This window comes from Rhipicephalus sanguineus, chromosome 2, assembly GCF_013339695.2.
Source record: "Rhipicephalus sanguineus isolate Rsan-2018 chromosome 2, BIME_Rsan_1.4, whole genome shotgun sequence".
NCBI classification, from domain to species: domain Eukaryota; kingdom Metazoa; phylum Arthropoda; class Arachnida; order Ixodida; family Ixodidae; genus Rhipicephalus; species Rhipicephalus sanguineus.
The window spans coordinates 117,858,185-117,884,768 of NC_051177.1; the positions used below are offsets into that span (position 1 = coordinate 117,858,185).

General features: G+C 45.8%; 1 protein-coding gene across 2 annotated transcripts in view; it reads right to left on the reverse strand.

Annotated features, from left to right (window-relative positions):
- Positions 1-24,735, reverse strand: part of LOC119383553 (adenylyl cyclase-associated protein 1) — a 47,955-nt gene extending 23,220 nt beyond the window's left edge. The window contains exon 1 of one of the 2 annotated variants that reach the window (XM_037651767.2): positions 24,635-24,735. In XM_037651767.2, the coding sequence (XP_037507695.1) occupies positions 24,635-24,722 (88 nt within the window). In that variant the 5' untranslated portion in view covers positions 24,723-24,735. Of the gene's footprint in view, positions 1-2,615; positions 2,899-24,634 lie in introns of those variants that run through there. The other variant, XM_037651768.2, reaches the window with a different exon arrangement.
- Between the last annotated feature and the right edge of the window lie 1,849 nt (positions 24,736-26,584).

Consider the following 26,584-nt stretch of genomic DNA (forward strand, 5'->3'; position numbering starts at 1 on the left):
AATTCAACCAAATTCGATGGCTTTCGCTAATAATAATAATACTATCTGGGGTTTAACGTCCCAAAACCACGATATGATTATGAGAGACGCCGTAGTGGAGGGCTCCGGAAATTTCGACCACCTGGGGTTCTTTAACGTGCACCTAAATCTAAGTACACGGGCCTCAAACGTTTTCGCCTCCACCGAAAATGCAGCCGCCGCGGCCGGGATTCGATCCCGCGACCTTCGGGTCAGCAGTCGAGTGCCATAACCACTAGACCACCGTGGCGGGGCTCGATGGCTTTCGCTGTTGAAAGCCGTTGCATTTCGTTGAATTTCATTACGCCACAACAATTACTAGAGGACGCTATTTCAAAATCTCAAAGCTCGGATGGGTTCCTCGCATGAAGAACTCCAATTCTCCCATTTGACACAATCACCTAACTCCACTAATTAAAAAGTTAATTAATGTAACTTTCTTAATTACTGCCCTACATGACGTCCTTAACTACCTTAAGATTCCTGCCGCTACAGAAAAAGCAATTCTGAAAGCCCCGAGCAAATATCGCATTTTCCTGATTTTTTGAGAAGGTTGGACACATTTCTTGAAACACCCTGTATATAACATGGCTATCTAAACGTTGGTGTCGTTTTCAGTCCATCTGACCAGCCTTATGGCACTACAGTTTCAATTTTCCATGTAATAAAACTCATATTTCATCATTCTAATCATGAGTATGAGCATTTATTAAAAACGGCTAGCTCATCTATGGCTATGTTCCTTTTTCTTTTTCCTGCCTATTTAGGAAGCACAGACGCAGTGTTCATACAAACATTCCAAGAGTTTAAGAATTTTCTAGACATCTGGAACAAAGAGAAAATTAAATGAGTGGTGGCCATGCCCAACTATGCTTCCCATTTCGAGGTGTGCTTATATGCTAGAGAACTGCAGAGCCTCTCAAGCTATGCAGGTATCTTAATTGCACCATAGACTATGCGGCAGTTTCACATGTGACGAAATATGGAACATATCTTGCTAAAGTAACAGTCACGACAGATATCCTGTATGTACAACATACTGTATGACAGCTGAGCACGCACTTTATGACAGAGAAGGAAGCCTAGGAATGGATAATGGATTAAAGTTCATAACAACATGACAACAATGATCTCTTTTCAATTCTTGTTTGATATCTTGCATACAGTTTGCTAAGTGGCTTTCATTTAAGAGTATACTCGATACAGAGAAAAAATAAGTTTCACATGAATATTTTGCTTGTGTGTATATAAATGTCTATGGATAAACGAATATGCTCTATGGGGCATATTGCAGAATCAACAAATTAAGGAGTATTGCAAAGTGTTCACCAAAAACTCGCAGATTCTTTAATTAGTTCTTGCAGATAAGTTAGTATGTATATAGTCAGTGTTGTCTTTATTCACTTTTTGGTAAGTTGCGAGCCGCCACATATACAGTCTATTAAGATATGTTTCAGCTGTTGTAAACAAAAATGTCATTATAAGCATAATTAGAACGGTATAACAAGGACAATCGAATTTTGTTTAAGAATGCAATACCAATCTTACAAGAAATTCCAACCAAAATAACCTTGGCTAGCTGTACGTGCAGGAAATGAATTAATGAACTACAGGCAAACGATCGCATGCATCGAGTGTACTAAGAGTTGCCGGTTATAAGGAAATGTACCACATGCTCTGACGGCATTCAGTGACTAACTACAGACAGCGAAAGCCGTCTAATTAATGCAAGAATGGGGCGTCAGCTGACATCGCCGGCTAATTAAAAAGCTCGATATCATATACGAATATAAGACAGCACGACGAAGCTCAGTACAATACGGCTGCAAAGTAAAAACGCGCTTCGTGCGCCCGTACACAAACAGCTGTATCCGGCCACACAAACGCCGTTGTCCGACGCCGAAAGAAGGGCGAGCTTTGAGCGAAAAAAAGAAAAACTCGAGAGGGCCTGTCATCGCCACCTGCTGCTCGACTTTGCCCCTCCACAGGCTTCGTTCCAAGGGTCAGCGAAAAAAAGAATAACAACTCGCACACAACAGTAAAACCCCGATGTTCTGCCCCGCTCAAAACAACGCGCCGTGGGAAGAAAAAGAAATTGTGTATGTGGGGGGGGTCTGTCTCCACCAGACAGCGCCCGGCACCCAAGTTCAGGTGCATTGCAGAGCAAGTGCGAGTCCAAAATAGACAGTACACGTAACAGGGCGCCGACATTTCTAACGATGCGCGTCATTTAAACCAGTTTATGTTCCAAGAATTGGAAGGCGCGGCTGCGTCGCGCTCGAGTGATCAAGCGCCAGCTGCAACGATAGATCCGTTGCAGAGCAAGAATGCGAGAAAACTGCTCGAAATTGTCTCGAAAAGGAGCTAAAGCAACGTCGTTCGCCACCCACACTGCCTTGAGTCAACCGGCTTCGCAATCACACATGTCCGAGAGGGAAGGGACAGGACGAAACGCAAGAAGCCGGCCCGGATTGAGCAGACGACACATCGGCGCGCGTAAAAAAAGAAACAATCGGTAAGTACAGTTCGTGTATCCTTCTAAATGGGCGCGAAGCGCCTTCGAACGACGCGCTGAAAAGAAAAAAAAAAACGCTTACCGAGGTGATCGCGAGCCACTCGAAGTCCCGCGAGCCGAGTGAGCACAGCGTTGAGACGGTCTTCAGACATCTATCCAAACAAGTCTGACGGCGACGGCAGGGCGGGACGCTTTTGGGGGGCACAGGCGGCAGCGGCGGCGTTCGCAGCGAAAACGACTAGCAGCGGGACAGGCAGACCCGTTTCTACTTTGTCTCGATAACGTAGGGACGTTCGAAGCTTCGCGGCAGGGTGGGCTTAGGAACGTTCACAAAACCACGGCGGCGAAGAGATGACTCCTTCGCTGCTGCCGCTGCGAGCCAAACGTCGGGTCGCCCGAGCAGCCAGCGAGCCGCTGTCGGAGAGAGAGCGCCCGCACGATGAGCAAAGGGGGGGAAGAGACCCTTCCCAAAATACACACAAGCCAGCTTCCGCCGAACGCGACGCTCCTAGCGCCGCTCGCTGCTGGTACACTCGCGCAAAAAAGACGACGAAACCGGTATATCAAAAAACAAAACACGGGCAAGGAGGAGGCTGCGTGTCGCCGTGCCAGTTTTCTCTTTGCTCTTACAACTAGCATCGCAAAAGTTGCTTCACACGACTTTTATTTTTCTAGACATAAAACCCGGTTTTCTACTGGGGCCAGTGCTATTTGTTTTGCTCGTGGCATTCCAAATAATTGACTGCGTGTGCTTTTAAACCGGTGCAGTTGGGCGTGCGCTTTAACGAACACGCCGACGACCAGAGGAGATGCGTTTTGCACCGCGGCGGCCGCTCCCCCTCCCCTTATCTCCCAACGAGTGCGCTATTTCGGGGGCGTCAAGTGAGCCTCCTACCACGAATGACGAATGTTTGGAACCGTCGCCCGGCGCACCGCGACACAACAGACCGTCAAGAACGGAGCACTTGCGTAAAATGATGTAACAGTGGCTCCATTTCCACGGGCTCCATCTGATCGCTTTGCGTGGAATTAACGGCAAACCTCTATTCGTACGCTCTTGCAGCCATTATTCTTAGTTGTACATGCATCGTATAGATAACACAGAACAAAGTTCATCCAGCTTTTATTATTTCTCTTAACGCAGGAAGTAAGAAAAAAAAAGCGCTTCACAACAGCTACGTTGGGTGGCCGGCGGATAAAAACACAATCGTTTCAAAACAACATGTTTGTTGGGCGCTCCGTGATTGAGAGCCTGCGCTTGTTCAGCGCGATTAGTGACGTACGGGTGCTGCATGTGCTAGTTACCGGAAACTACTCATGCAAGCGTGAGTCGATCGTGTGAGCCACCACTAAATGCGGCGATTGTCCTTGAACGCGCGCGAGCGCCGTCGTCTGCTGCCGCAGGCAACCGAAGCGCTACCACGCGGTGCAAGTGAGAAGCAGCCGAACGATGCGCAAACAATCAATCAAGATAAGCGACCGAAACGCGTGTCAACTTGGAAACGCCGAATCAGGCACTACACGCGATGAAATCTGTATTAGCGGTCACGTAGGTACATTGATAAATTAGAATTTTCCTTGTTGATCTGTCTTGCATGTGCGTGCCATTGCAGTGATCGAATTCAACTGAGCATGGAAGAAAACTCTGAATATTGACTTATGAATACATAACTTGCAACTACGTCACACCGCGGAACTCTGGGATACGATCCATGCGCAGCCATTACCGAGCACATGGCAGCAGACAAACTGACTCAAGCTGTGCGGCTCTCGCATTTCCTGTCAACGCTGCACATCGCAACGGCGATTTCTGAGATATTTGGCTGCTGCACGAGAGGTGTAAATCAATAATAATGAAAAAAAAAAAAAAAACCAGACGCAGGGGCGTACTGTTTGCCAAACGTGATCACAAACCCGTGCGACCGCACGAAAGAGCTGTCCGAGAAGCGGAGTACATGGCACAACGTTTGTGTGTGCGGGTGTCACTTCACAACAGGCAAGTTATGCTTCCGAATCTCCTCACCTTTTCGCCGAGTGTATCACCACGGAGTTATGCGCGAGGTCAATTTTTGTCGAAACGTGAAGCACCGAATTGAACACAGGGATCGCGCCTTGGTTTTCGGGAGGCCCTCTTAGCTTTTCTGTGAAACCAATCCCGACTGGGCGCCAAACATGTTATTGGGCCATGGTTTTATGCAGCAATCAGCGACGAAATCTGTGCAGTCTGAGCGCCGCAAAATGCAGGCGGCGAAGAGCGCCACTGTAGGTGACTCGTGCGAAGTTGTTTCAACCATTTTTTAGGGTCCGCGAAACCCATCCCCGGCGAAAAAAAAAAAAAACGCGTTTTTTGGAGGCCCACTGTGTCCCGTGACAGCGGCCCCTTCTGGTCTTTGGTATGCTTCACCGCGTAACAGCTTTGCATTGCTGCGGAGCTGACTTATGTTTCCCCCTTCTCCATGAGATGGCTGTAAAGCTTTTGTTGCAGTTTTCTACGTCATGTGCACGCCAGCATGCTTTTTTTCCAGGCTAGCATATTTGAAGAGCAAACATAGCTAGAAACAAGCTGAGTGTGGCTGCAGACCGCACAACTTATTGACAAGCTGGTGTGATCAAACTGTTGTTGGCCTTTGGTTTTACCATGCATTCTTTGCCAGGGAGAAATAAAAGGCACCTATTTCACGCTGCACGTTGTGTTAATTCATTAGCCCCCCCCCCCCCTTTTTTTTTCTCTCTCACTGCAAGGGGTCCCTCATCACTTCCACGGGTCCACAAGGCGTCCTTGAAACATCCATGGCTGACAACCACTCCATTACGGCGTCTCTCACAATCATATCGTTGTTTTAGGACGCAAAACCCGAACAATTATTATTAGAAGTCCCGACTGCCTTCGTTTCCTTGACTGAAGGCATTTATGCGCCTCGGTATTTATGCGACAAGTGCGACACGTCCGTGATAGTATTAGGATTGTACGTGAGTGAACATTCAACTAAAAATAATGATGATTTCTGGACGGAAGAGCAGGAGGGCACGATACACGGAAAGGTATACGTCGAACAACTTTAACATTAAGTTAGTTAAATTATAATCACAAGGTACGCCGTAGCGGGGAAGGGTTGTTGATTGCCCGGGGTTTTCTAACGTGCACTTAATCCATAAGTGCATTCGCGCTATTTTTCTTTTCTCTTTTTTTTTTTTTTACATTTAGCCCCGCCAAAATGCGGCCGCCGTGGCCGGGATCCGAACTCGCGCCCTCGAGCAATAGCAGCGCTAAAGCCATAGTCGCTAAGCCATCACAATTACGGCGCGCACCTCGATCGCGGTGATCTCCGACAGTCGGAAGTCCCCGCAAGGCGGTCGCCAGGCACAATAAAGGTTCAACGCACGTCATCTGCAGTGTTGACCTTTGCCCCTCGCGACACGACATCGAAACCCCATTTCGACTTCGCATACAGAACGACCACCGTACATTCTGCCTTCCCCGACACGTGCGTAAGCATAGAAGCTCGAGGTGAAATTAGGACTGCACGCAAATTGGGCTATGTTGCATATGAATGGGGTTCATGACAAAGGGTATATCACAGCACAACCGCGGGACGATGCATCAACACGAGATTAAGGCATGCGTCTTTAAAATGCCATCACAACTTGACTGTGGCTTAACACTGCAGCTATTGCGGCTGCGTGCCATAATTTAGCGCATGATATTGCATAAGTGCAGGGATCAACTAACTCTGAACTAACAGGGACTTTACTTCATAACGAAACATAAAGGCGCATGCGTCAGCCAAGAATCACTGAGCTTACATGACGCAGAGTTTCATTATATGGATTGACCGTTACAGACAGCTGTCCACTCACAGCGCCCTACATACTCAGAAAACAACAACAACAACAAAAAAACCTAGAGCCCCTGTTACTGTTTCTGGCGGGTCCTATAGAGCCCGACATAACTCTCTTTAAGATACACGTTAACTCCCTTTGGAGAGTCGCGCTTCACACGACTCTTCGAAGAGAGTGCACCTTAAAGACAGCTTTTTATGTAGCAAGTTAGGACTCACCAAAAAGTGTAATACCGATGTCAAACGGGCACTTCTGATCGCGATCAGGGCCGATCCGGATTGGACTTTCCTTGGTCGCGATCAACGCGATGTGCAGATCGCGATCGTCTTGCTCCCGATCGCGCCTGACTTTTTTTTTCTGTCTTTATGTTTAGCAAGACTCCCGCTAAAATTCCAGTTGCACGGTGAAAGACACCTCATCCGAACGTAATTTGATTTAAAACATTTCCCCATACGTCGAAGCAGACGCCCTCCGTGTGCACCGGCACGCGGACTTGGACGACGAAGAAGACAAACCCGACCCGGTATCATGCAAGACTCCGCAGGAGAAGCCTAGCGTGGGCCGCAGCAGCGCGGTGCAGAAACAAGAGCACAAACTGTGCCCGCGGAGACACCGCAAGGGGCGGCAGACGACCTGACCCCGCGTGTAAAAGAAGCCGCCTTTCCTGGTCCTTGCGCATTCGACACGGTTAAGCCACGGCAGGAGAAAGATATGTCCCCCCGCAGCGGAAACGCATACTACGATGCTGTGGCACTGGCTGCGTTGTACACGTAACATACTACGTGGCTTTTGTCTCTCGCTCGCCAGCTGCCCTCTCCACATACAGCGCCGGCTTCCGAAGCCGGCCCTACATGGTGGGGATGAATAATGGAGACATGATGGTTCATTGTGCTTCCCAGAGACAGGTCCGCCGCGTTCCATACTGCATGAACGCGCGGTCTCCCCACTTTCTTTGCCAACAGACACATGGCACCATCGAAGTAGTTAATGGACGCGGCTTTCATAAGCCACCGTGCACCAGACCAAGATCGCTGCAACAGAAGGAACCAGCTGCGAGGGGGTACCCAACAGTAACGAGAAGTATCTGGAATCGGATGCCGTATATCACGAGGGTTGTTAATAGGGTGTTTCAGCAGTGACTGTAATACCAGTAGCACGGATAATTGGGCTAGTAGTTACTTGTCCATTTTGACAGAATATGGCGCGCGCACTAACGCGCACACTCGAAGCACGGACACACTGCAGCGCATGTGTTGTTTCCGCCTTTCTTCTATAAGTGCCCGTGTTTGTGTGCGCGCCATATCCTGTCAAAATACGATCCGAAAACATTTTAGCGGTGCGAGTAGCTCGACGCGTACAGTAGCATGTTGAGATGATCACAGCGGCGAATACAGTCTTGCAGACTAAAAAACTGACATCGCTAAGCCTCATACAGGCGCGTGCCATCGTTGATATTTATCATTCCCATGCCAGCTGGCCAAGCAGTATACATTACTTTCTCTTGAGCCCCTGTCACCATGTCGCCTCGTCAGCATCGGTTTTGCGATGGCGGATTATCGAGGGTCAAAGTGTTTGCATCGAGTCGTCTTCTCTCTCGATTTCAATTTAAGATTAAAAAAAAAAAGCTCATTTTTATTATATTTCTGCCGCAAGGTCGAGTATTTAAACCGCATTTTTGCATTGAAGCGGACGAGTGGTTGCGTGATGCGGTTCAAACAAAACGTCACGAACCGTTGAACTCAGGCGAGGGGCCTACAATTGAATAAATTTCAGGGTTTTACTAGCCGAATTCACAATATATATGATCATGAATTAGAGCTAACAGACAAGAAAGCCAAGGCTTGGCTTTCTTGTCTGCCAGTTCTAATTAATGGTGTGACTAGCGAAGGAAAACGAGCCCTTAAAATCCCCCTTCTTTCGTTCATAATGGCCTACCACGGCGGGTGGTGAGTGCATGATGAGATGACCCCCTTGAGACTATGCAACACAAGCCGCGTAGCACTTGCTGACCACATGCTGACCATGGCGATTTTCTTTTCTCCAATACCCATACGAAAAATATTAAAATGGCGGTCGTGATTTTGCATGCGTTCCTAAGAAGTTCTGAACAATGCATAAAGCGGAAGGACAAGTCCCACGCCCCTGACAGTTCTTTTGACAATGATCAACGCTTTTGAATGTTTTTAATAGTCCGCCGCGGTGATATACAGAGGTTACAGCTGCTCGCGGCTGCCGGCCCTAAGGTCGCGAGTTCGATCCCGGCCACGGCCACGGCAGTCACATTTCGATGAAGGCAAAGTGCTAGAGGCCCGCGTGTAATATACCGTGCGATGTCAGCTGTGCACGTTAAAGAACAGCAGATGGTCGAAAAAACCCCAGGTGTTATTATTATTATTATTATTATTATTATTATTATTATTATTATTATTATTATTATTATTATTATTATTATTATTATTATTATTATTATTAGAGTGTTTTGAACAAAGGTGCGATTATAGAAATGGCGATTCGCGTTAACTTCGCGTTCAGTGTGTAGAATAAAAGGGAAAAAAAAACGACCCACAGACAAGGCGCGGCCTCGTAATGCTGAATCAATTGACTATAGACTTCGCGTACGAGCTCCAACAACGATTATTACAGGACATTATATCGTTATATAAGACACATGGTACTACACACCGCGTCTCCTGCTTGTACTGCACGCCAGCTCGCTTTTTGAAGTTGCGCAGTTTTACTTCTATATTTGTTTTTACTTTTATTTTTTCGCTCACGCGAGGAGTACTCAGATGGTCTGAACCCGAGGCCAGCTCTCGTAATCAAACGCGCGCAATGACTCTCAGAAAATAATACACGCCCACTGATTGCTCCAGCGGGAGGGTGCGTTTTTCAGTGAACATATTGTGTACATAGCACTTAGCTACTGCTACACAAAGTGCAAACAACATGCAGCCCGCACAAGCGACAGCGCCTTAATTCACCCCTCTATCCGCTCCCGCGACCACATGTGGCGTAACCTCCGGTCTTACTAAAGGCTCCAAAGGCCGTTACGTTCCGCACTATATACGAGACATATCACTCGTTACCTACGGCAGCGGCACCACGTAATAATGCTCTCGCGTGATAATCGAGAAACATAAACAAACAAACGAGGGGCCTTCAGCGCGGAGCTCTCCACATTCCGCAATCAAACAAGATGAGGATTACGTTCACGAGAAAGTGAAATAGATTTACATCACTGCGCGCACCCAGCGGAAGCTTCAAAACACTTCTCCAATATATGTTTATTAAGGCGAAAGCCTTTAGGTGCCTCATCAGACGCGAAAAGTGGCCGTCAATGGCGGCGTCAGCACGAGTGATGCAGAAACTCATCATCGTGTGATGACGGCAACATGACGTCACATCACGTGACGTCACACGACGACGTCATCACATGGCATCAAGGAGGCGCTGCAGAACAACGTGAGGTGCAGAGAGCTTCCAATGCCTCCGATCCCGGAGGCACTGCAAAACCACGTTGGACGCGGAAAGCCTTCGGTGGTGACTGAGGAGAAAAAGATTAGGCAAGTGCATAACGTACGGTATGACTTCTTTTACACCGACCTGCCGACTATGCACGTCCTCTACGGTGTGCTGTAACATACGGTACACCGGCGGAAGAGCTGCAGTTCATAAAAGACCCCTCTCTCCACCCCCGGCAGCGCGCCTCGTGTGAGAGTGAGTGACAGGAAAGGGGTTCGTCGCACCTTTGCAACGACGCGTCGTCGACAACGGGCCTTCCACGAAGAATGCAGCCCTCGTGGAACGAACGTCCCGGTCGCGGTCGCCTTCCAAAGCTCCAACTTCGCGTATACAGCGGTCTTCGTCGACTACACAGAAGACGCGTTGTTGTGACGGTGCGCGCGCGTTATTTCCGCCGGTAAACCGAGCGTCCTGCCTCGACAGGAAGTCTTGCGCGTGCGAGCGTCGCTACACGCCGTACGCGCGCGGCCGCATATGCGCAACGGCGGCGAATTCCACACGCAAAAGTCGACTTGCGCAACAATGCGATTGCAGTAAAGAAAAAGCTGGAGCGACTTGGCAGCGAGGCAAGACAGCCTCTGTCGACCGGAGGAGCAGCGGTTCAAAGATTCGTGAAGTACGACCTCGTAATCGCAACGAGTCGTCACCGCGTTTTCACACCACCACACACAAGGTCTCGCAAGCCGGAATCCAGCGTTCAAGGTCGAAAGGGCAGCGGCATGCGCGAGGCGAAGTGAGCGCGCTTCAAACGACAGAGAGGGAGTTAGCCGATGATGCCAAGCGGAAACAGAAGAGCGAGCGAGTGGGTCCATTACAGCTCACATACGAGACAACTCGCGTTTAGGCTCGTTCTGATTCATCGCACGCGCCAGAGAAACGTCGGCACATACAAGACGCATCATGCGTTCATACGAACAGGGCTCGCAATGTGGGACGTCCAGATTATGGGGACATGCGTTAAGTTTATGTGCAACAAAGTATGAACCAAACAAAAGCTGTGCGATTTGCATGGTTACGGCTGTATTCAGTACAAAACTACGTTGTCCGGTTTGAAAACGCATACGTGAGTGTTTTGAAGAAACGGTCGCATTAACCGCACGATCATTCCGTTCGTCCCCGTATAGTGGTACGCAGTATTTGTACAACGCATTCGCCTAATTCAAATTATCGCTTCATCCGAAATTCGAATTATCGCTTCACCATTGCCCGACTCGTCAAAGAGGAACGATGGCATATACTGCGCCTTGCGGGAAAAACAAACAAACAAACAAACAAACAAAAAACGCGCAGGACTGTTTTCGCCTCTCTCTTTTTGGTGACCGCAGTTTGTGACCACAGCATTCGTGAACGGTGGACCGCGAATCCTCACAATCGGATGGACAAGCCCGTTCCGAAGGCTTCGGATCGAGGGCTTCCTTCGCATTGAGCGATTCTGACTGCACATGCAGCATATACATATAACTAGGGGTGTGCGAATATTCGAGCTTCGAATTCGAATCGAATAGTACCTAATCGAATAATTCGATTCGACTTTCGAATAGCTAGTATTCGAAGTTTCGAATAATTCGACAGGACGAATATCTGAAACGCGACAAAGGCCAATGGTGCAACTTGGTTAGGGTGCGGTGGCAAAAACTGACGTTAACGTCGTTACAGTAGGCCTTTCGATAAAACTTTCTCTGACATCCTGGTTCAAAAGTGAGCGCATGCTGATCTCAGAAGGACATTATGTCATTTCCGCACGTAGAAAAACACATGAGAAAACTGTCAAGCCCTTCACAACTTCGTTCCCGAAACGAAGGCACGCACTTCTTGCGTATTTCGGTTGCATATGCCGCAAGAGGCGTAAAACGTCCCGACTTTGGTATGCAAAACCCTCGGTCATTGGCTTTGCATGTAAAAATTTGTTCACGTTGGGCAGGCCACTGCCGCACCGAACTACTCGTTCAGAAACTTCCATCGTTTCGACACGCAGTTAAAAAGCTGCTGTGAACGGCCGCCCGAAGAATTGTGGGCCCGGAGCACCCATGGCGATGTAGCACAACATTACCGTTGTCAGATGAGCCGTACTGCGCGACCATGGGGAAAAAGAACTAGCTACCATGCACCCCGCCCCCCTCTATTATAGTCGTTAGGAGGTTAGGAGTGCCGCTGCTGACTGGAAAGGCAGCCCTTCCATCAACATGCTTGCGCGCCAATAAAAACTGAAACAAAAGCCATTCTCGAACAAGTGCGTAATAAAACTATCGGCACGCCGTCAGCGTCCCTCATTTTTCATTCGTATTGCCGTAACTAGCGGCACACATTGCGTGTAAATATACTATTCAATATTCGAATCGATATTTTATATTTTTGGCTACTATTCGGCACTATTCGATCCGAATTCGATTCGAGGTGAAATTTCACTATTCGCACACCCCTAAATAACAACGTGTTCGCTAGCCACACGCGAACGATCTAAAAGCGCTGTGTTGGCCGCACCGCTTCAACTATATGTGCGATAGTGATTGATTGATTGATTGATTGATTGATTGATTGATTGATTGATTGATTGATTGATTGATTGATTGATTGATTGATTGATTGATTGATTGATTGATTGATTGATTGATTGATTGATTGATTGGAGGGAAGGCCACCCGCCTGGTGTGCTACACCGTGGCTGTGCCCCTAATGCGGCGCAACTTTTGTGTCCACCGCGCTTGCATCTTCTAGGAGTCGTTGGTACCAGAAACGGCGTCATTAATTCTTCGGCTGCCTATAATCGGCAAGGCAACATTATAATGGCGAGAGAGAGAGAGAGAGAGAAACAACATTACTCCTTCCATCATGAAGGGAAAGGGGCTGCGGGAAGAAGCAACGAAGTTTTTTTTTTTTTTTTTTTTTAGGTGGCATTGGAAGAAGGCGGGGAACCTAGAACTTTCTTGCCTCGCGGTGGCCAATGCGCAACGCGTCGCCCCTTCTATACGCACGGCTGCCTTGCGAAGGGTGGAGTCACTGATAGCAAAGCCATGCATGCACGTGCTATGCGAGACAATATGAAATGAGACGTGCGCGGATGTTACAGCGCTGTTCTCCTCCCACTTCAAATGCACATGAAAGGAAGCAACTGTATCGAGGATAATCTGCGACTGTACGAGGAGGCGCGAATCAAACACGTGCACGCCGACGCCTCTACCAGATATAACGCCGGGCCCGCGCGCTCTGAACTGTGATGTCACACGACTAGGCCGACAGCTCATGCATGGAATGCGCAGGTGACGTTTAACTACACATCCATTATTATTATTATTATTATTATTATTATTATTATTATTATTATTATTATTATTATTATTATTATTATTATTATTATTATTATCTGCGGTTTTTCCGACACCTTCACGCGCAGCAGTCGGGTTTCGATGGAAGCGCTGGGCGTTCTGAAAAGACGTCACAGTCGGAAACCATTGACTTTATAATAAACCTTGGAAGTGTTGCGTGAGACCATCCCCGCGGTCATGTGAATCGGTGCCAGTTCAGTATGCTCGCGAATAGCCGGAAAAGACGTGCTTGTAGTGCGTATGCACGCTATTTGTTTACTATATATAGTATACGGGTCATCTAGTTAACCTCCCCCTTAAAAAAAGAAGGAGAAAGAAAAAAAAAGGCGCTCAAGTGACAAAATCGACACTCGGCGTGGAAACGCGAGATCCTGCTGCGCCTATACTCGGCAGCAAACCTACCAAACGCATGTATGCGGACGAGCTCAAATGAGCAGGAAGTGCTATACAGGGTCCGTAACATGATAAGACGACCGCAGCTTCCCTGCAGCTAAAACCGCGTTGCGCTCCGATTGCACGCGGGGTGCTGGGAGTGCACGACCTCCAATAGGACGACACTTCAATGTTTACAGCGCCTCGTAACTCGTAAAGTCTCGTATCACTGTGTTCATAAATAGAGTGTATAGTGTTGCATTTGAATGCGCAGCGTGAAGCAGAACCTTGTACACAACTGGCCGTCACATATACAAGGGGGGAACGAATACCGCTACCCCAAACTAACAAAAAACAAATCGGCGACACTGTCGATAAAGGGTATAAATTGACTGCGACAAACAAACCCGACGGATGCCAGGTGTAGCAGTAAAAAGACTCCAAGTGATTGCACGGTATATACAACGATATATATTACATGCTTCTAATCGCCGTACATGTGAATTAAGTATGCATGGCTCGCGAACTTGTACACGGAATGTAAATAGTACGTAAACACAGCTTGCAACGTGCATACAAAGCAAGGTATACACCAGAGTTCTTGCATTCAAGCCTGGAACCAAATCAAAGGCAACTTATTCCGCGGCAGAATACAGCCAGTGAGCGACTGCGTGGGCTAAAAGAGAGAGAGAGATGTTGTGAAGTGATAGCTTTGAAGTGAGTCCTCCGTAATTTTTACTAATCGTTGCGGCAGTTTCTACAGCTTTGCTGAACAGATCGCGCACTTGACTGCACTGATAACACGCAACTAACAGAAGCCAAGCTTAAACGAAAAAGAAAAAACCGCGTACAACATATACATTGCTATGAGCCCTATACGGCATAGAGTTTCCTAAAATGACCTAGAGGGAACTCTGGCGCTGCGATCGTTCAGCCACCATGGGAATGATGGGTAGTACACGGATTTGCCTAGTCTTCGTGCTTGTGGGCTTCGAACGCACTTGTGGCTTTGTTTATTGCTATGTTTTGGTTTTCTTTCGGATAAAAGAATGGATCGTTATGAACTTCGTGACCAGATTTGAATCGGTGAGCCTAAAGAAGTTAAAGTGGTGAAGTGAAACTGCTGATTTTTGCTGAACTTCGTTTTTCGACAAAGCGGATGCAGGCGACGCGGAGCCAAACGGAGCCGAAAGAACGAAGTTTAGACAAATCCGTGTACTACCCATGATTCCCATGCTGGCTGAAGCGCGATGCATTGCAGCTCCCATAGACACTAGCGCCAGAGTTCCCTCTAGTAAGTATTGTAGGAAACTCTATGCTATACGGTGCTCGATCATTTGTCCTCTTCCGGCAGCAACGTAACTGTCGTGTACTAGCTAATTACACGGCTAATTAGAAAAAATTTATATATACAAATTGCCTGGTAGCAGTTAGCCGAGATACCCTAGAGATAACGGATTGTAGTTAACTATAAAATCTAGATTATTACCGCCACAGATGTGCTGGTCAGCGGCTCTGTTCTCTGTGGGATTATCAGTGAAACAACGAATGGTGCCTAAAATCATCAGTCCAACAAACATACGCCTTCAAACGCGAAACTGCTTTATCAAAGCGAAACTGTCTACGCCTTTCTTTCTTCTTCTTGCGCGCGCGCGCGCGCGCGCGCGTGTGTGTGTGTGTGTGTGTGTGTGTGTGTGTGTGTGTGTGTGTGTGTGTGTGTGTGTGTGTGTGTGTGTGTGTGTGTGTGTGTGTGTGTGTGTGTGTGTTGTGTTGTGTTGTGTTGTGTTGTGTTGTGTTGTGTTGTGTTGTGTTGTGTTGTGTTGCGTTGCGTTGCGTTGCGTTGCGTTGCGTTGCGTTGCGTTGCGTTGCGTTGCGTTGCGTTGTGTGCACGGTTGGCTTCTCGCTAAGTATATCTGAGCATATAGGCAGGTCCTTATTGGCGATAGCGCAATTAATAGTAAAATCCAACAAAGGATGTTATGGCTGACACGCGATATCCGTGACGTGAGCAATAAAAGTGGGCCGATCCCGGCGACAAGTGTAATCCGCTGCTGCGTGGATCACGTGGTACACGTGTAATATATTAGGGGGATACACTGTAATTGCGGCTATCGCGTCTAATAGATTTCCGAGACATCCACGAAGACGCTAAAGAGCTAGGGCTCGGCGTTCCAGAAGACGAGCAGTTTTTATGGAACATTTATTTAGCCCTTTTTCGAAAGCTTCGTTGCACTGTAGTACAAGGCAGAACAGTGCATTACTGGATCTGCGTGAAGGTTTTCCCATGTGGGAACTATCGTGCCTAGAACATAGACCAATGGGCAATCGCAGTATAGCTTGGATAGGACTATGGATTGCCGATATGTTGGGCGAGCTTGACATGGCGCGAAGAAGAAAACAATACGCAGTATATAAGGAGCAGGTGAAGAGGAATATGTCCATCGTCGTCTTCTTTTCCGTCCTAGTTATTCCGCTTGCTTTGTCGCACTTGCGTCGACATTAGTAAAACCCCGACGCGCGTACCTTTTAGATACTTTCGAGCAAAAGCTTGGAGCGCGTTCCAAGCACAACAATCGCAAAAGTAAGGTGCACTGACCACACCGTGCCAAAGAACCAATGACGTGTTCGTCCTGCCGGCAAACGACCCGCAGCTGAGTGAGTTACTATTTATACGTCGTTACCGGTTGTGTTCCACTTTAAAAAGCGTGCACGCGTGAGCAGGACAGTGCGACGAAAACATCGGTGCAGTGCGGGGGTCGAGGCACGAAAATGACCGCGGGCACAGCTGTTAACCAGACGATGCATGAAACTATACCAATACAGTGGAGAAGAACGGGCGAAAAAAAACAAACAAACAAATATTCGTTTTACGTTTCAAAACAACGACATGATATACTGACGCGCGTCGTAGTGGGCTAGAATGGACACACACACGCACACACACACACACAATATATATATATATATATATATATATATATATATATATATATATATATATATATATATATATATATATATATATTATTGGTTACGAGGTCGCTTTGAGGCACGTCTTAGTGGGGGACTCCGAATTAATTTTGGCCACCTGGGGTTCCTCAACGTGAACCTACATCCAAGTACACTGGCTTTCTCGAATTACGCCCCCATCGAAACGCTCTCGTCGTGGCCGGGAATCGAACTCGCACCCTCATACTTAGCAATACAACACAAGACGAGACGCCCAATGGCTATGTTTTATTTTTTCTTGAATCTCAACATTTCGACATAATTTCTCGTCTATGGATTGCCTATACATGAATTGACTGTCTAAAGACTATGTTGTGTCTGTATATTATTCGCTGAACACTAAAAAGAAGAAAGAAATAGCTACTCCGTACCAACAATTTAAGAGCTAAACTAAAACGTACGTTAGAGCCTCGTCATTTTCACTCGACTTTGTTATGTATCCCCTCAAAGCCTATCAATTCCGTCCGTCTATTGAAATATTCACTGGGAGAACTTTTGTGTCTCCTCTATTATTAAAAAAGATGCTACACAGCAGATGAGGTTTGGAATCCACTAGAATTCTCGGCAACTTTTATTGTCTCAGAAAACATGAAATTAATGCCTCATCAAAAGAGCTGAATGTGTGGCTGCCTAACCACGAAGCAACCCACCTTAATACTTTAAAATATTTAATATTTTTACTGTCACTCCTGCCTGAGCTCTCAAAATGTTTCGGTAAAGTGGAACGGTCGAACCTCGTCATGACGAGCACTGATATAACAAATTATCGGTTACAGCGAACTAAATACGAGCTTTAGTTGGCAACACTTAATTTCAGGGACACTTAGTATTCTTTTTATAACGAAACTACGAAACTGAAGACACGAGGGCAGCCGTGATACTGGTTGTAAAGGAGAAATATTTGGTTCGCGCGAGGCTCAAAACTCGAAAGGTAACATAAAAAGGAAAATAAATATTGAAAGACAATTCACTACTGGTTGCACCACCGTACGAATAGAACGGGAAAACTTTAGAAGCTCATGTGACGACAGAGGGTGGCGCCACCACTAATCCAACCTCGTGTACATGTGTTTATGTATATCGACGACTTTTGCGCATGCCAGATTGCAGATTTGTCGGAGCTGATTTTGGCTCACATTGTTGTGCAAATAAAAATTATTATTATTATTATTATTATTATTATTATTATTATTATTATTATTATTATTATTATTATTATTATTATTATTATCTCTACTGTTGCAACGAATATCGGATAGAGCGAACTAATTTGTGGTCTCGATGCTACTTCGCTTTATCGAGCTCGCTTTGATATCAATTGCATAGAGTACCTAATTCGCACGAATTTTCCGGAAGAAGCAGCAAACTATTTCAGGCGTCAGCCTATAGTGCACATTGTTATGATCGACAACACAAGATAAGCTCCTATAACTGCTTCGTATAGAACACGCCGTTGCGAATTTGGCAAACGTCACTCTTGTACACCATAAAACAACGCCAAAAACGAGGGGAGAAATGTTTTCTATCTGTCTGTCATCGAGTTTCTTGCACTGTTTTCTTCTTGTGAATTCCTCTCTAATCGGTTTGGCATGCATGCAACGGGAGTTTATGCAACGTCGTTACTTTCATCAGTACTGTTTATTTTGGAGCGTTTATTTTAGCAGCGACCGAAAGTCTCTCGGGTTCGCAACGCACGCAAGAAATGTTGCAGAATATATATATATATATATATATATATATATATATAAATATATATATATATATATATATATATATATATATATATATATATATATATATATATATATATATATATATATACGCTGCTTTTGGCGTCATTGGCTCAACAAGATTACCCCAAACTTGGTATGTTAACTCTATGGCCCCCCCCAGAGGACAATGTACTTCATTTTTACCGACTAGGAACTACATAGTCCCTATAGTACGCGCCGTCAAAACATGTGACGTCACGGCGAATGGTGCCGAAACGTCAAAGTGGCGTCGCCGCCCACATTTTGTTTTTGCGCGTTTTCTCGCTTACTAAGCGTCTTCTTGCAGCAAGCGTGGTGTTTTGGTATCATGAAAGAGTACTTTACTAATATGAGAAAAATCGTTTTGCTCTTTAGTGTCCCTTTAAGGTAACGACCCCCCGATCGTAAACTGCTGTATGGTTAACGATATAATTTTCGGCACGTATTTCCTTTTCGAAAACTACATCGCTCTCAAACTTAAAGATGCGTACAGTGAAATTGACAGCAGCGTCATCCCATCTATGTGATATCTGACAGTGCAGCTCGCCTACATGCTCATTGTCCGCCCCCCCCCCTCCCCACCGCCCCCATTTAACACGATATCTCGAGCTGATGTGTACAGATGCATGGATACGCAGACACTGTACCGAACGTATAATTCATTCATTCATTTCTGAAAGTCTCTATGAGCAGCTCTAGGCCTTAGAAAAGGGTTCAATTTTGTTACACAGAAAAAAAACAGAAAAAAAAACAAAAGAAAAGGTAAAACCCGAAGAAACAGTGGTACGGTCTTGGAGTAGGAAAAAAAAAAAACTCAAGGATAGAAATTAAATAGCAAATACGATAGGAATGGTGATGATATCCACAACATCGTTTTTGAATGGGAGTGCCGAGACAGGTACAGCTAATGAGGTTTTACTTATATAGCAACTGAAGTGTACTATTTTTTTTCTACATCCCAATTATCTGTAAACACATGCGCCTACAATGCGCAGTTACTTATGACAGGCACGTAGCCAGAAATTTTTTTCGGGGGGGGGCCCGAGGCCTAATTGTTCGAAAGAAAGTCTTTCCATGGCAAAAAGAAGAAAAAGTTGCCCGGAAATATAGAAGGTTTAACGAATTTCGGGGGGGGGGGGGCCCGGGCCCCCCGGGCCCCCCCCCTTGCCTACGTGCCTGACTTATGAGCTTGTAATAGCTAACTCCATCTCAACCAAACTCTTCCCTGCTATTTTTCCGCTTATACGCATCCATAATTACATCTATACACTGCAGACTAGCGCTATACTAGAAGCAGGCCCGTAGCCAGGAATTTTTTTCCGGGGGGGGGGGGGGTGCACTTGCTGAACACCTTGTCTATTTGAAAAAAAAAAAACACCTATTTTCATTATTTATTTATGGTAAAAACAACACCTACTTCACCAAAATTTCAGGGGGGTGGCGGCTAGCCCCCCCCCCCCCCCCCCCCGGCTACGGGCCTGACTAGAAGGTGGACGTGTTATACTGGTTTTGCTACGTGATCCTGACATACCACTGCGATGTGCTCGGTCGTCTCCGGACTTTTGCAAGGTCTGCGCCTCGCCACTCGCAGGCTCCAGTTCCCGCGTTCCATCCAACAGCCATATTTCAATAAACAGTACATATCGTTGGAATACCGTGCCGGCAGCACAAATGAAAGGTTTTTCGTATAATGACCCGCGCTTCCTCGCTTTTCACGCGGTGTGTCAATGGGGCATTGTGCTGCTGAATACCGCGTCACGGGTTTGCCTCCCTATCGTGGAGGCCGCATTCCGAGTCAGCTAAAGTGCGAAGCTACACCCGTTTACTGATGTTTCTGTGAGGTTAGCATTAACAAATATGCACATTTCTATAAATACGCGTCATTCCTTGTCATTATAATATTGGAAATACGGTCGAACCCGCACATATCGAACCCACATATAAAGAATTTTACTGTATATATATATATGGAACAGTTAATTGTGAAATCCCCGAGAAATATTTTCAATATATGTATAGATTTTATATATCGAATTACCTATGGAGCATTTGTGTGATACCCTTCAGATTCGATATGCCCGAGTTTGACTGTATCTCACAAATATTACTATAGGCAGTCTTACAAGAGGCGCAAAGATTACGTAATCGGCGTCAAACTTGCACTTATCTTAAATACTCAGTTACCTAATCATACATTTACTTTCATAGTGTTTTGGAACCCTCGAGATCCTCTGATATATGAACATCTGTGTTGTAATTTTAGTAGATTTAAGGCCATCTTGTACTCCGTTTTTCAAATACATCGAAGGAAAACGCAACCGAACATCTCAGCATGATAGAGCAAGATCAACCCACCCGACCACAACTAAAAGAGCAACTCCTTCGTTCAACATAGGCGGGCTCTAAGGCTGTATACACTCCAACTCACCTCACCTATATAGGTTTGCCTACACAAGCTTGACAACTGCTCTGGTGAAACGATGGATCCGATGGTATGACACGTTAAGCGACTCATGCGCTTACACACGCACAAATGAAACTGTATTCGACACACGCAGGCAAGCTCACCGCACAGAGGAACAAAATAAATCGCGAGATCGTTTTAAGAACACACCGCGTAACTCGAGCGCCCCTATATATATAGTCCACGGTTTGCAGGTCTTGCTAGATGAAATTCTCACTGGCGACTCGGCTGCACGACATGCCTCCGTTATACAGCGCTCAATTATACAACATGTCTCAAACTCAGCAGACACTGCTTGCAAGGTTGATGATGACGGGGCCGCAGCGGCCTCCCGCCAGCATCCATTCAATCGTTTAAAATACCCTCAAGGTGAAATTGCACAACCGAGGAGAGTGGTTGCATAAACTCGTACGGAGGTAGAAATATTTGCGAACCTCTTTCTCATGTTACGCCCAACGAATGCACTCGCCTTTTAAGATTTCAAGTGAAAAATGAGACTCCGGAGTATCTTCAACGTAAGGAAAGGTTTTCATTTCGAGTATTTTGAACTCTATATAGGTGCTTTTCTAAATCCGATATTTTGCACTCTACTTAAGTACCCCCTTTTTTTTTCGCATATTAGTCAGTAACCTTTCCTAAATACATTTTTGAAGTATCTTGTACAAGTCTGATCAGAGCGAAGTTTAGAGGAGCCAATGCCGGTCACATTGAAATCTCAAGCGTTTCTAGGAGTGGTTATTGCTTATACAATGCGATTGGATTGCAATGGCTTTGAATTAACGTACAAATAAATTTTTAAAAAATATTGTGCAAAATTTGTTCCTTTTGTACAGATTCGCTTTTTAGCTTGTGTAATATGTCTATATCATTCTAGCAATGTTGCCCGCTAATTAAGACTGCCGGCACGCGTGGGTTAAAGAAAACCGCTTCCTTCGTGCAGTCCGTAGTTATTTTAATCTACTGGTATGTATTTATAGGCTAAAATTCTGTTCTGCTGCCACTCGTTCAACGAAAACGATTGCAGGCGCGAACCGTAAACGCATTCGTCTACGGTTTGCGCCTGCAATTAACGGCTGGTGAAAAGGGTTAATAATAATAATAATAATAATAATAATAATAATAATAATAATAATAATAATAATAATAATAATAATAATAATAATAATAATAATAATAATTGTTGAGGTTTTACGTCCCAGAACCATTACATGAGAGACGCCGCAGTGGAGGGCTCCGGAAATTTCAACCACCTGGGCTTCTTTCACGTGCACCCAAATCTAAACACACGGGCTCTCTAGCCTTTCGACTGCATCGAAATGCGACCGCCACGGCCGGGATTCGCTCCCGTGACCTTCAGGTAAGCAGTCGAGCATTATAACGATGACAAGGGAAAATGTAAGTTCGCGAACTCGTTATCTGCAGTGCGGTGCCGTATACGCGTACAAAAAAAAAAAAATAACAACCCGTAAGTAAAACATCCGACTACTTTCCATCGCGGCCCATGTCTTCATACACATGCATCCACCAACCGACCATATGTAATGTGTGATGCTACCGAAAAAAAAGCCAAAACTTTTGACACACGTTTCCCGTCAGCTTAATTAAATGGGGAGAAGCGTTTTTATATGCTTTTCGTGTTTTTTTGACAACTTTAATTAAAAGATACGCGGCCCGAAGTGATACGATACAAAAGAACGGCACAGAGGCCACACGGACCGCTCCGATCGAGATAACGGTGGCAGGCTTCGAAACGCCATTTTGAAGGACTGCCACATGCGGAAACATCGGTTTATCTGGTCCCAGCTTAGGTGGATATATAGAGGCCTGCGTGACTTAACACCCTGCTACTCTACGCAATACAGGTCCATAAATAAAACGCATATATGCCTGGATTCGTAGTACATGCAGGATAGTACAAATAAATCTGATACCTGATACTCTGCGGTTAGTTATCTTCGATTTAGCGAACTTTTTTCCTTTCGTACATAGCGCGATGACGCGCGCTGAGGTCACAATATCCGAGTCGACACACTTGCTGGCAGCGGACCAGAAAAGCACACACGCACATTTTGTTGCCGAAGTCGAGCTGCTTCATGAGGAAAGCGGGTATGCATTTGGATAGCTTTTCGAGCATGCTTAAACCCTTTATAGTACCGCAATGAACTGATACAGGACATTCGTTATAACGAATTCGAGCCCCCCCCCCCCCCCCCTAACACTGTAGTGCGAAACGAAAGTACTGGGTACCACGAATGCAGCTGAGACAGGTGTTTCTTGGTGCGAACTCCGACTTCACGGCAGACACATCAACAGTAAACCAGTTTTGTTTGAGCTGCGAATGTGGATAAGGCTCAAAAATATAACTGAATAACACATTGGTCCACACGGCGCATGCATTCGAGAAGGTGGACTCCGCAAGAACTTCGTATACCTTCTCTACGCGCTGTACGTTATTACGCATAGAAGCGATTTAGCAACTCCGAGGAAGCCGGTCGAATGACGTCAGATTTCCGCCGCCTCGAAGTGCTTCTGACAAGACAGAACGGATGCTTCATGTTTTTTTTTTTGTTTTTTTTTTTATCTTACGTTCACGCTGTAATTCTTGTAAAGAGGAACTGCGGCCAACTGCCACTACGCGTTAAAACAGTCAAGTGGCCTCTATTGATAGGCGTTCTCGCATACGTTCACATGTCACCTATTTAAACCATAAATGCGCAGCACACACACATAGACACAGCGAGTGTTCTCACCTGCCATTACAATGTCAACACCGGAATACGATACCTCGAAAATCACTACAACATTAGTCCGCACTGCAGACAACTGACAACTGAACTTCATTCAACAGGAAACAACAAAGCGTTGAGATCTACAACTGAGAAGGGCCTGTCCGGATTGGCTGATCAAATCGTGCCAAGTCATCTCCGCTTATTGCAGCCGCACCGTATCGATGATGAGGCCAATGCAAAAACACACACCCAAGCGTGGCGCTTAATCAAGCGACAAAAAAAGGTTCCGTGCCACCGCGCGGCTCGCGTTGAATACGAAAGTACTACACGCGCGCGCGGGTAGGTGTTGTCTCATACGTTCAAAGGAAGAAGAAAGAAGAGAGTCAGGCTAGTCAGCCTAGCTTACTGTCAAAACGTAGGCTGCAGAGAAGACCGACTAAATAAATCAAGCGGGCCGGCGTCACTCGTGAGCTCCCGTTCTTACATCGCCATGCGCGCGTAATTACGTTTGTCAGACAAGCCGTCGCGCAAAGGTGGGTTTCCTCTAGGCGGTGATCGCGTAAAAGTGGCGACATTTACGTGCTTAGAGCAGGGCGCAACTAGGAGTTCAAGGGCGTAGGTGCGGTGTGCGAATAGATATCTACCTCGGCAAGCACACCTCCGCGAGACCGATAAGGTCGGTGACACCAGGGCGAGAAATAAAAAGGTACAACCGAAACAACGCACGCTCCCGATTTTGATGACTGCTACGTCGTCCTTCCTCGGCAATTGCGAAAAAACACGCCAATCTAGCTACACACGAGAGGTAGAAGTTCCAGTTGGCTTACGCTCACGGGAGATCGCGCAAAAACAATGCAGTCAGCCGGTGAGTATACCAGATAAGGTGATCAAAGCGCGCTAGCGCTTACGCTAAACGCGCTGCGCCCTGCAGCCACCGCCAACGCCGGTGAACCACGCTCACGCTGTTATTGGGCTGCCGATTGAGGTGCATTGCTCAAAAAGTAATCGCCGAGGGTGCAAAGGTGACTCACGGGTCTGAGACGCAGCTAAAAACGCTCGTTTCAACCATATATAAACGTCAAAACACTTACAAGTGTCCAAGCTCCAGTGACTCACGGCACGGCAACCAACTCGGCAACTCCTCCTTTTATTGGTGGCGTCCTCTTGCGAACGACGCATGTGACTGTTTGTCTTAAAACATTCAATGGAAACGCTCAGAAAAAATATTTGAATAAAATGAACAATATTTTACCTAAAAAGGACAATTGTTACACTAGGACGCTAACAGCATAAATGTTGCGATTAACAGGACTTCGAAAACGAAACCGAAACCACCTCAAAGGCGTACTTCCGACGGCTGTATTATAGTGTTCTAGAATATTGGGTAGTGAGCCCACTCTCCGGGGAGAGGGTACGTTGCCGCGGCGCAAAAAATGTAAACGAGTTTTCGTTTTCCTGAGTGCCCGCGTGGCGGCGCTACCATCGTCAGCAATGGGAGCCTTCGCCCCGCTGCTGTAGGGCTGCTGCTGTGTTTCGTCGTCGCTGCAGGTTTTCGGCCGAGCATTGCTTCGTCAATACGTTTCATTTTTCAGTTCCTGTAGTTGTGAATAATGTAGATTGGTAGCAAGGCTTGTTCACGGGCTGCTTTTCATGTGAAGAACTCCATGCAGACAGCATTTTAGATGTGCTGACCATTGTGAAAGCAAGGCTTTGGCAAGAGGTTGGGTGCCCAAGCCATGCCTCAATGCTCTCTCAAAAAATAATCCAATTCTATGTTGTTACGCGACTTCATTTTTACATTAAGGGGCTAAACACAGACAGAGCAGGCAAACGCCAAAAAGCAAAGCACTTAAAGATAAGCCGCTGCTCTTAAATTTTTTTTTCCTTGCTATACAAGATTTTTAAAATTTTATTATTGTTCCTGCGTTTAGATTTTACAAGTGTAGGTTAAACTTGAAGTATGAATCTTCTCTGAATATTCTTTTTCTGTTTCACTGACCCAAATACAAAATGCCAGATTTGAAAAACAAGCAAGATAGTACGTTGCCACTCGCCATGCATACTATAGCAATAAACCCTTGAATAAGTGCCAACTCTGCTTAATTCAATTGTGAATGGTGGCTTTGGTCCTTGGCGTACCATCAACAGTGCGATTAATATGATCTACCAGAACGTCAGTAGATCTGTATAAAAATGCATGTGTTTGAATGGAAATGTGTCTATTATTTGTCATTTTTTTAGTATTTCTTCTGATTCAGTGTCTTTACTTATTGTGTGAACAATATGTGTTGAGTGTTCAGGTGCTTTTGTGAACTTTTTTAATTTATGCTATGCTAAGTATGCTATTGAAAATATTTAGCGTCTCTTTGTTAGTATTTTTCTAGCATCTATTGGGCTGTTTTAGGAGACATGCTTTTTTCCGCACACGCTGATAAGTACAAAATGGGGCAAGGCCCTCTTCAAGCTATTTCAGCTTTTTTCCATCTGTTTTCACTTTGAAAAAAAAAAATGAAAGTGATTGATACGCATGGCTTTTGTGGAGTAAGGTCATTGTGCTGCCACACCAAATAAACTTTTCACTTATTTCCGTGAACGATTGTTGTCTACATTTTTCCACACCTTCATTACAAATTCATTTTTCTAAATACAGGAGTGCGGACAAGTAGTTCTGTAGAAAAGAGTGCAAATGAACCTTTTAGGCATATTATAGTGTCAGCAGAATTGCTAACTGAATTTTGCACTCAAGTGACAGTGGTGTTTGAATGCAATTTCTTACACAAATATAATTTCCAGCATGTGAGGGGTCTTCAAGAAGCAAAATCTGATTGCATGGTCTACCCTTACTTTCGGTCTTTTATTTCTTGGGCATGATTAGGATAGGTCTTTCCTGCTGTGCACTCCCACATATTTTCTTGCACTTTTCAGGAGAATATATCAACTGAGAGCGTGTATGGTGCTTAAGTTTGTAGTAATATTGTTTTATTTAGTGAGAGTATGACCTCACTAAAGAGACTACCGAGTACAAACGCTAGCATGAAAAT